Raw genomic sequence first — 12,296 nt, 5'->3', positions numbered from 1 at the left:
CATGATTTTATGTCAGACATCAGTGTAAGTCTGACATCATTTCCAGGCAGACATGAGGTTTAGTCAGACGTAGTTACACGTTTGTCGAATCCCGAAGGGGTCCTTCAGGCATGAGCCCGAAGAGAGCGGTTTTCAACATACCTGCGAGATTTTTGGCGAGCATTGATACAAGAGAAACATGTATGATCATTATTCTTGCAATAAAGAAGCACTTTAAATTTTTCGGATGCACTTCAAATATCACAGGTAACACAAAGAAGCGAAAGGAAACTTTCTTGTTAAATTCAACAAACAATTTATGTCAGCAGAATACAAGGTGAAAATTGAAATGAACCTACATTATTCTGAATTAAATCCCAAATAATTGCACATGTTCTATTACAAGTACAAAATTATAGAATGTTCCGATTCAATATCCCAATTGAATTAAAATAATCTTGAATGTGCTGATGTACCAATAATCTTGATGTATCACAATGGTATAATCCAGAATGTTTTTAAAGAATTCACAAGTATATTAGGAAGTAGTGTTATATTCCAAAAGGTCAATTAGTAACTTCAATGAATAATTTAAATAAATGATGCCTATGAATTATATCTTAACACAACCAAAATCTCGGATTAAAAATTCTGAAATAATGCAGTGAAACAGGAATACATATTTCACATAGTCTCCTTATATACAAACTATCACCTGATCATTTCTAATGAAAACATTCAATTATTTACAAATAAGGTCATGTCTAGAATTTAAATGTGAATAAAGATCTTGCGCACCACTTATAAAATGACAAAATGTTAAAATGTCTCTGAACTCTCCTCTTTTTTTTCGATGTTGTCACAATTTAGGTTTGCGAATTTTTCTTCCAGGCCGTTTATAATACACAGATCGCGACATTTGGGATTGCTTACTGAATGCATTTATTTTTGTGTCAATCTGTAGTCATTATCTTTGTTATTTTTATTTCTTCGATTGATTAATTTCGTTTTATAAACATTTCACTTCAAAGTAAACGGAATAATATTAAATACTGAAATTTATTCATGAGTATATAGCTAGAGTATATATTTTGTTTATTCTATTTCTTTATCTGTGCAGTAACACAATTATTGCAGTATTGTACAAATAGAGAGAATAAACTAACATTTTGATAGAGAATTACTATATATATATATATATATATATATATATATATATATATATATATATATATATATATATATATATATATATATATATATATATATATATCAAGATCTTTTTCATTAAGCATTTTAAGGACATCAGGTGAGTTGAGTTTTATTCATGCATCAATCAATCAATCAATGCAGTTACTTCTTAAATTAATAACTTGCTTCATCGTTTCATTTGTATGTTAATTTATTTATTCGTTTTATATTCGTTTTTTCACAAGAACTTATAATTATTGAACGAAAGTGACGGTAACAAATTATGACCTATGTCCTATTCTAACCAGCATGAATGATAAGTCGTAAATCTTTAATGACGATAATTCTTTTGGAGATATTTTTTGGAAATAATTTTAATATTAATATTTAATAGTTTGTGAACATTGATATAACCAATTGATGAAAAGATAATTGATCCCACTCATTAATGACTCAAGATATATTTATTATAAATATGAAAATGAATGGTACACAATTCACCAAAAAGTGTTTAACACTGAAAATTGAAAACCTGTGCTATGCTGATATAGGCAATAAAAAGATTATTAAAATATTTGACGATTGATCAGAAATTACCGAACGATCAATCATGCGATTATGATTTTCAATATTTGTTCTATACGCCTTTACTTTCAACGTGTTCACTGCATCGCAACAGAGCCAAAATATATATTAGAATAAATGAGAGCCTTATTGTACTCTTTCCGGTCGTAGATCACCAGTCTTAGGCATTGTGATTTTAATTTTCATTTTTTTTATCTTATGAGATAAGTTAGTGACAGTGATAAGGCAAAAACACAGACAAATCTTAAAAAGTATGCAATAAGGATATTTTATATTAAAAACAATCTAATATCTGCAACCTACGAAAGTCGAGGTTTGATTGGTCCTAACGGAGAGTGTGTGTGTGTATGTGTGTGTGTGTGTGTGTGTGTGTGTGTGAGAGAGAGAGAGACAGACAGACAGACAGACAGACAGAAAAAGAGACAGAGACAGAGAGTTGTTCTCACCAGAAGCTTTAATACAGGCAGTCTCTCCTGTTGGATCCCATTTTCGACTTTCATTACAGTAAATACTCTCCTCCCCATATGCCGTATATCCGGGATTACAGTTTATCAAACATGTCTTATAAACGGGAACTTTATCCCGGTCTTTCAGTGCTTCGCATATCCACGAACCATGTACCGGGTCTTTTGGACGAGGGCAAGCTGAAGAAAAAAGTAAACAATTGTGCATATATTAAAATAAGAGTTATAGAAATTATAGAATTGACTTCAAACTTAAACAATTATATTGCATCTGTTACTATAGCCACGACTTTTTATATATATAGAATTAGAACAGCATAAACGGAAATCTTGTCTGTGTTTGGATACTTGCATATCCACGAACCGTGTACCGGGTCTTTTGGCAGAGGGCAAGCTAACAATGGCGAAAACGGTACATATCTTACACCATCATTAAAAAACAAACAGATTATACCATGAAACTTAAACAAATATATTACATCCACTACTGTATACGCGGTGCCATGTATAAAACTATTCCGGTAAGATTTTATAGCAATTAAAATGAAAATCATAAAATATCATAAAGTATCGATCTGATAAAGGTTATAAATAAAACAATATAAATATTTAATAAACCAAATGAAAGATAAAAGGACAAAGATTGAAATGTTTAAATGCAAAAATATTTCTTTACTTGGCCGCTGTTCCAGCACCACAAAGTTTATCTTTGACATTTGCATTGATTCCGTTAATGAGTAATATTTACTGTTCAAAATCAATTAATGTATAAAATAGAAAAGAGTAATTCCTAATCTCTGTCAATACGTACATGGTACTTCCTAATCTTAGTCAATACCTAGTTGGCAATTTCTAATCTCTGTAAATACTTTGATATTAATTCCCAATCTCTGTCAATAATTACAAGATATTTCCTATTCTATGTCAATACTTAACGTGGTTATTCATAATCTCTGTAAATGTTTATCTTATAATTCCTAATCTCTACCAATGCTTACATGGTATTGTTCCTGTGTTGCAGACAGGATACTGTTTGTTGTTGAGTTCTACCTGGTCTAACTTTTGCTCAAAAGGGAAGCTCTGGTTTATGCAGAATTTCACTAGGTATTTCATGTTGGCATCTTCGCTAGCAAAGATCGACGAATTGTTCGGGCAGTAATAACAGTACATCTCATCTGTTGAACTATTACCGTAAACACTGAGAAAACAAAAGATTAGTTAAATTAATCGATCTACACAGAGTACATTATAAGCATCTCGTATAAAAGTTTTCTTTGGGGAAGACCAGCATAACCTTTGCAAACAGCTACAGAATCACAGCTTCCCGATTATCTTCTCATTTTGTGTAAGTATTTAAGAGACAAATTTATAATATAATAATTATGCTATATATGTCATATCAATATTCAGTCAGCTTAACGACAGCATTCATACATTTTATACATGTAATAACATGTGGGTGGGTGGGGAATACTAAAATGCAAACAAAACAATTACAGTATGATCTGTTACTGTCAGAATACAAGTATGTACAGAGCTCTCTAATGTAGGCTAAATACACAAAGTGTAAAGTTATTTCATGGTCGTCTAGAAGTAAATTTTGTGAGGCAATTATATAGTAAGTATTTCAATGTCATCTAGAAGTAAATTTTGTGAGGCAATTATATAGTAAGTATTTCAAAGTCATCTAGAAATGCGTTTTGTGAGGTAATTATATTGTAAGTATTTCAAAGTCATCTAGAAGTAAATTTTGTGAGGTAATTATATTGTAAGTATTTCAAAGTCATCTAGAAGTAAATTTTGTGAGGTAATTATATAGTAAGTATTTCAAAGTCATCTAGAAGTAAATTTTGTGAGGCAAGTGCAGAACATTTTCGGCCAGATACTTCAGGAAAAACCTATAATAAAACAGGTTCCATTATCACATATTTGAATAAAATATAGATACAGTAAAACCAATATGGTCTTATGCATGACGTGTTTCGACTCAATTTAAAGAATTTCAGTGTTGAGTATCCATCCATCCATCCATCCATCGATACATACATACATCCATCTATACATCCATCCCAAATGTGTCCATACAACCATAAATCCTTTCACACCCAAACATAAACCTTTTTGCCCATATATTAAATTCATTACTTGTTCTATTGATTTGATGATTTACTCATGTAGTTGTTCTATTGATATGATGATATACTACTGTATTTGTTCTATTGATCTGATGATCGACTACTTGTTCTATTGATCTGATGATTGACTACTTGTTCTATTGATATGATGATTGTCTACTTGTTCTATTAATCTGATGATTGACTACTTGTTCTATTGATCTGATGATTGACTACTTGTTCTACTGATATGATGATTTACTTGTTCTATTGATCTGATGATTGACTACTTGTTCTATTGATCTGATGATTGACTACTTGTCCTATTGATCTGATGATTGGCTACTTGTTCTATTGATCTGATGATGTACAAAATCTATAAGGAGAGATACTCACTATCTGCCCGTCTCTCCTTTTCTTAGCTTGATTGAAGCTAGCATTGAGATCTTCAAACTCAGAAGCCACCACTGCAGAAATGATGAGCAAAATACTATATATAATTGAAATGAAACTAATATAACAAATTGCAACAAAAATAAACATAAAGGAACCAAACAGGAACTTACAGGGATATATAAATATATTATTGCTGAAAATAAAGTTTAAACTTAAGGTACTTCAATAATATTTTTGTGTGGTTTCATCAGGTACGGAATGTATTAAACCTGGCTAAATTATTATGGTAATTTAGTTGTAGGTATGTTTCTTACCCTGCGGGGTGGACATTGTTTTTCTCGGGGGGTGGGGGGTTGGGGCGGTGGAATTAAAATTTGCATTTAATTTTGACCGTCTCCCGAAAGCTTCTGGTCGATCACGACTGCATGTCCCAGGTGTGTAAAATATTCTGACGAAATATCTTTTTCCACGTTTTCAGGTTGGCAAACTTATCAAGTAGGTTTCATCATCGTAAAACGTAAACTTACATCGCTCATAAAATTTTTTTAAAGAATTGCACATTTTGACATTTTGCAAACCATGTCTTAAGCCTACGTCATACTGATTTAATTCATGTGAAGTGTACCGCTTTGCTGAATTACATCGCTCCTGATAAGACACTTTATAAGATCACAATCAAAACAAAGAACTTCATTGGCTTGGGTATCATTTTGTGGTCTTGACGATTTGCAATGAGTCGGGTCTTATCAGAGGAATATATATTTCGGAAATATTACAACACACAAACACTGTGTCTTTTCATAACAATGTTTACAAACTATTACTTATATATTTAATTATTTTGTTACCAACACATTATTTGGTGGTTTGTCGCAGACAAAACAAGTTACTGTTCTAAAAAGGAGAGTTAAAAATGAATGAGTTCTTTGAAAAGCATCATGGATGAGTAACGACTAAATAATACAATCATGCGGATGGGTGTACAGGCTAATTAATGGTAACTTGTAATAATGTTTTGAAATCTATTTATGCCTTGGGTGTGGTTACGGACTTAATACAATTTGCTGAAATAAAGAGTGGAGGACCTGACTGGAGACCCTATCAATTACACGACAATTGTGCACGTTCTCAACGTGTTAGAATTTTGCACTCTGTATTGAGCTTTTCAACTGTATTCTGAAACTGGCCCTTGCAATGATGCTGTACCATCATCATTTGGTTACTTGTTTGAAATAATCTTTTCCATAAAGTTTGTAAAAGGCGCGGTCATGTCTGTACCACGTGACCTACCGCCATTATGGTATTCAACTCGCCTAGCGTTTTTTTTTTTTTTTTTTTTAACTGCAGAAACTAAATTCGTACACATTTACTGTATATGTCATGTATTTACCCATGTGGATCACTGTATTTGGTGAACTAGGTCCCTGAAGTTTCATTGTTGTAATTTTGCACATATCCGATAGAGGTGCATTTGATGAGGTTGTTTTTTATTATTTTTTAAAAAAAACAACTAACATCCTGAGATATTAAATTTGTTGGATGGTTTTAATTTTCTTCAATTTTAAATCTGATTAGTCTAAAGTTCGGATTATTTCTTTGATTTAATTAAATTATTTGAACAGGGAGAAATGTTTCATATTTTAACCTTATTGATCAGAAAAAGTCGTAGCTCGAACCTTCATTTTGTTTCTGATATTCCTTGGTTTGTGTATTTACAAAAATGTAAAAATACAATACGCACAACACTGATTAATTAAATAAATACACAAGTGAATCAATTAAATAAGTAGTAAGAAATAAAAAGACATATTTGCATTAACTGACTGTTCAATAATGAACATTTTGTTAATTAAACAGATCAATCCTTCATTTATTAAAAGAACCGCTCCGGTGGCCTAGTTGTTAGAGCGTCCGCCTCGGATGCGGGAGGTCGTGGGTTCAATCCCCGGCCGAGTCATACCAAAGACTTATAAAAATGGTACAACAACTGCCTCGCTTGGCGCTCATCATTAAGAGGTTAGTGTTAGGACTGGTCAACCTGGTGTCAGGATAAAGTGACTGGGTAGACATCATGCTACATGTCTGCGGCATGATGCCCCAGTGCTAGACATGACTATAAACTGTCACACTGCAGACATCGTAGCGATATGACAGAAATTTTTTAAAGCTGCGTTAAAAATCCAAATCATACAGAGACATTTATTAAAAGAACTAATGATTTAAAAGTTAAAAACTAGTTTGCATATCAAAACAGTTGTGTCTGTTCTATTCGCCATATTTTTTTCATATCACACGAAACATCGGAAATAAACAAAAAATGACAGTTTATTCATACCTGACGTTTAGTATTGTTTGTATTTTCAATATAAAAGATATTTTCTAAATAGAAGTGGCCATTATAATCAAAAAGGAAAGGAAAAAGAGAACTGAGAATGATGAAAACGCTTGTGACTCCAAAGTCTTTTTCTAATTTTTATCAAATGTGTGCAATTAAAATGTAATCATTGAAATTAAGATCATGCTTTATTAGTTAGAAGCGGCATGAATTTTTTTTTTCTTCATTTCTTTCTAAAACAATCCAAATGAAAAAAATCGATATCTTAAAGACTTTGTTTTAGAATATAATGTATTCCAATAAGTGAGTAAACATTTAAATACAAAGAGAAATACTATAAGACAAAGGAAATCGATATTTGAATAAGAACCAAACAGGAACAAAGACCGTATTACAAATTTAGATGACCCAACAAAAGAACCGATGCGGCTAAAAAAAGGTTTGGTTAAAAGAGGTATTGACGGTCAAATATGAAACGCTTTTGATCAAAGTAATATTAATGATACATGAAAATACATGGAAATAAAAGGCTTAAAGAAAATTAACAGATATGAATGATAATATCAGAAATAAAATCGGATACATTGTAAAGAGTAAAACAACGGTGTAAATTAAAATTGCGCAACAAACTTCATTTGCTGCAGTCGAACAAAGAAAAGAACATAAATCTATGTACTCCGTAAATCTATTAAACTTAATTAAACGTACTAATCTTAAACATATGACTTTTATATAATTAGGTAGCAATTGCTTCAGTTGGAATGTTGATAAATAATAAATATTGTCATTATTTAGCAAATATTTTTCAAGAAATCTACGCTCAAGATTAAAATAGAACAAAATAAATTAAGTTAATGGATGTCGTTGTTTTTGTTGTAGAGTTTAACGCCATTTTTCAGCACAAGATTGGCAATATAACTGGTGGAGGAAGAGACCTGGAAAAACCCGGGAAGAGCCACTGTCCCACGAGAAGCAGGCTTTCTCGCGCCGAGCGCGAGACTTGAAACCAAGCAGACAGAGAAGACATTGCAGTGATCCGTAACGGTAAGCGCTTTAGACCACTCGGCCACTCGGGGCCCCGTAAATGGATGCAACAGAAATCATAATTATGGATTTTTATTTGCTTTATCATTCACAGTAAACAATTTTGTTTTTAATTTATTTCATCCTGGTAAATCTGATGCATATAGAGAAAGTTATGATACAGAACTCGAGTAATTGCAGAAGGAAAATGATGAGTTTAATAAAAACAGAACAAAGAAACTTGGTTACATAAGTGAAAAATTAAGCTTTGTTTGCTCATGATATGAGTTTACATAATTTGAATGAATCTTATCCTATATAGTCTTCTATTAATCCAGACGATAGTATCACTTTAGGAAAACCTAGTAAATCTAAACTTAGAGATCTGTACTAATTGTCCGATTTACAGATAACATATGCGTATAGTTTTATTGGAGTTGAAATGGGTGCTAATGTTTACATTATCAGTAAAATCTTTGAGAAGTAGGGGACGCGCGAGAGGTGTTCTTATAGGTTTTAGACGTCCTTGAATAATAATAAGTAAAGTTAACCCCAAGAAATGGAAAGGTTATCAAACATGTTTTGAGTTAGATCAGAACTGAACAGAAGCATGTACATTTTTCTGCGGTGAACAACAAAAATACACTAAAATTAGTAATATTTGTGCAACATTTTTATATTGATTTCCCGTTGTTTATGCTGTACTTAAAAATCGCACATGATAACAGACTGCATGGAACACGACATACATTAGAAAAATGTTCAACATGAAATACACATTCAGATACATAGAAAAGGAAACGTAGATGCAAGAAAATGTACAATCACTTTGGATCGGATGCACATGTAAATATTCGGAACAACGAATTGAAATCTGTTATGTTCTGGAAGTGGCGAATCGCGCTAGCCCAACGTTTTATTCACTACTTAATAAATGTACCTTTACAGAAACCCAAAGTTTGCATTAGATTTTGTTGAAACAAAATATACGTTTTTTATTTGATTATAAATATCTATCCAACAATTATTTTCATTAAGACTTACAACAAAAATAGATCCTGGTATTAAATTATATAAAAATGATTAGAATTACATATTAGTGTATGCCAGAAAGGCAACATTTTGTTTTGTATAGACAACTGGAAATTTAAATGAACTACGAAAGAAACCGTTTCCATAACAAAGTTAGCATTCAGTGGTGGTCATTATGAGATCTATTTATGGGTGGTAGTACAAACGTACAATTCTGCCACGAAAGGTCGTCGAGAACGTGTTAGATGTATAGTCTGTGAAAAACATTTTAAAGAAAATTATTTAGTACCAGCATGTTATACTTGAAATATTAAACGAATAAAAACGAAATAAACATCTAATGGGTCCGGAATAACCGTTTGATTACAAGATTATATTATATATATTCTAGAATATCTAGTTTCCATTTCCTAAAAGTATTTTTTAGTTTTTGTGAAATCGTCATCCTTAAAATATTTAGCAAGTTGTTCTAGCGATAGACCCATAAACCGATAACAATCTAAAATTATTTTTGTTCTTGTAACAAAACAAAACATTTTGGCGATATGTCGCCATTATTTCTCAAACCTTTAAGCTGTAAAACACTTACTAAATTTCATCACTTTTTATAATTGTTCCTATTTTGTATTTGTCACTACGACTTTGATAATCAGATGAGAATATCTTATCCAGATAAAGAATGAATAAAGAGGGGAGTATATTTTGCATATTTATAATTTAAGGCACACTCCAGATGTGACGGATCTCAATATTTTCCAGTAAGTGGCCATGACTACTATCTTACTTAGTAGTTTTCTTCGTCAAAGTGGTTTATTCTTGTGGAAAATTGTACTGCTTTGTAACTTTATTTGTGAATATATTTGCAGCAGCCTTACCTGGTCTTTGGTCTTCATTAACATTTCTTTTTTCAATTGATCTTAATTAGTCATGCAAGTTAACTATACAGTTGTCTCCCCTTAAAGTCATTGTTTCATTCTTTCGAGATGATTTAAAATAAAAGCAGAAGTATGCTGGTATGTATTTTGCTGTTTTTACTGTATGTGACTTATTTGACTACTGACTTCTTGGAGGCTAACCTACAGTCATGATTTCCACAATGATACTTTCAAAACCACGATAAAGAACGAAAAGAGCCTTTAGTTGGGTTATGTAGTTTTTATATTTAACGACATAATTTGTTTTTCTTTATATATAATTTAATTTTGTTTTTCTTTATATATAATTTAATTCTATATTGCAACATTTTTGATAAACCGAGATACACACACACGCACACACACATGCATGAAAGGTGTGACTTCTCTCATTTTCCACATTTATTACCATATGCATTTTGGTGTAAATGATTTATATTGTTTTGCTTGTGTATTGTTTTAAGGTTAATGAATGTTTATTCTAATGGTCTTGTATTTAAAAATATAATTTAAATTAGCTTCCATAAAACGATCCACTTTAACAGCTAGGGTGCACGTAATAATCGCTTGTAAATGCAAAGTTGTACGATAAATTCTTGTGTGACACACCAGTTCTTCTACAGTGATACTATTCGGTACCAGAGGGGACTAAAACTGGTTTCCAACATTGAAAAGTAACTATCCGCCAAGAATATGATTCGTGAGAAAATCAAACTTGCTAAGTTGAGAGAGAGAGAGAGAGAGAGAGAGAGAGAGAGAGAGAGAGAGAGAGAGAACGTACCAGACACAAAGATTTCAAAACCATTTTCACATCTGGGTATCCTAACTGTGTATCTGAAAGAATTCATGTTATAATTTCAGGTGCGAAATACATTTCAACAAATTGTAAACTGAGTATGTATCATAAGGATTAACCAGCAAAAGAGAATGTAAAAAGTTGATAAATGAACTTAGTTTTTATCTATGCAATTTATTGGGTTTGTACGAAAGAGTGCCATATTTAACCAACGCATTTCTATGGAAGACTGATAATATAGCAATACAAGCAATATTTGTCATGAATTCATTAATTCCACCCTTATCTTTATTTCAATAAATCACATTCAAATCGAATTAGATGAAGCGTATCAAATAAATATTTGCATGTTAGATAAATACTCAACAGTATCTGTCATTATAGTCTCATTCAACCAGACCTCTCGCGCGACACCGTGAGGCTTTCGCCATACGACGGTCTGGTAAAGGTATCCTGATCGATTTATATGCCAAAAATCTGGTAGTCGCTCGTTGCTTGATAGGATGGTCAACGATCTTAATAAAAAATTAGATCAAATATTAAGGGCACAATTTGTATATTTTTATGTTTTGGACTGACCACGTACAATATGTTTTTATAATATAGCTTTCCGCCTGTGCTTCAAAAAATTGCAAATCTTCAGTGATTCGCTAACACAGTGAGTACATAACAAAGGTACACATTGCCCGCTTTTTTCTACCAATACCTAATTAAAAATCTGAAGTTATATATATATATATATATATATATATATATATATATATATATATATATATATATATATATATATATATATATATGTGTGTGTGTGTGTGTGTGTGTGTGTGTGTGTGTGTGTGCGTGTGTGTGTGTGTGTGTGTGTGTGTGTGTGTCCAGCAAGCTCTTACAGCTGTTGCTGTTATGTTATCTCATGTATGCCTAATACTAAAATTTTAAGAAGAAAAAAACAAAACAAATACAATAAGCTTGTGCATATCAACAAGCAAGAATTGATAGAAAACAGGCAATCTCGAGACCAAGACTTCATGAAATCTCGGAATGTTTGGGAAAACTGAAAGACAGGGGACATACTAAAAGAAACCTCAGATGGACCAAGGAAGACAAGTGCAAAGGAGGATGAACAAGGACTTGCTGGGTTAGGAAGATACGGTTGACATTGCTAATTACCATAATTATTGAAGGGTTTTAAAATTCTTTGGACGTAGGGAATTAACATCAGTATCCACTGGACACAAAATCTAGAAAACGAGTTGAATACAATTGATATTATATTATATTATTCATCAAATCTATAAATTTCACGTCAAATGAACACCAGTTTATTCAGTAGTTAAGGACACTGAAACAGCTCAGTGACGTTACTCTTTGACGTCGTCAAGAGTTACGCTTCTGTCACTCTAGACGAATCTAGTCAACTGAGCATTTGGATTGACTCATCATATATGTTTATTGCAAGCACCCAAATGA

The 12,296-nt window shown here is 31.9% G+C and overlaps 1 protein-coding gene across 8 annotated transcripts in view; it reads right to left on the bottom strand.

The window, feature by feature from the left end:
• Positions 1 to 12,296, bottom strand: part of LOC149797855 (uncharacterized) — a 128,439-nt gene that overhangs the window by 26,307 nt on the left and 89,836 nt on the right. For 7 of the 8 annotated variants that reach the window (XM_089962876.1, XM_089962871.1, XM_089962872.1 and 4 more), the window contains 4 exons: positions 10,815 to 10,867; positions 4,730 to 4,800; positions 3,218 to 3,417; positions 2,202 to 2,399 (listed from right to left, as the gene is read on the bottom strand). In XM_089962876.1, coding sequence (XP_089819002.1) covers positions 2,202 to 2,399; positions 3,218 to 3,417; positions 4,730 to 4,800; positions 10,815 to 10,838 — 493 coding nt within the window. In that variant the 5' untranslated portion in view covers positions 10,839 to 10,867. The remainder of the gene's footprint in view (positions 1 to 2,201; positions 2,400 to 3,217; positions 3,418 to 4,729; positions 4,801 to 10,814; positions 10,868 to 12,296) is intronic. The other variant, XM_089962877.1, reaches the window with a different exon arrangement.

Source organism: Sinohyriopsis cumingii, chromosome 6 (genome assembly GCF_028554795.1).
Source record: "Sinohyriopsis cumingii isolate HCF-2022 chromosome 6, ASM2855479v2, whole genome shotgun sequence".
NCBI classification, from domain to species: domain Eukaryota; kingdom Metazoa; phylum Mollusca; class Bivalvia; order Unionida; family Unionidae; genus Sinohyriopsis; species Sinohyriopsis cumingii.
Note: the sequence above shows the minus strand (reverse complement) of the source record. Positions and strands in the feature narration are given on the sequence as shown.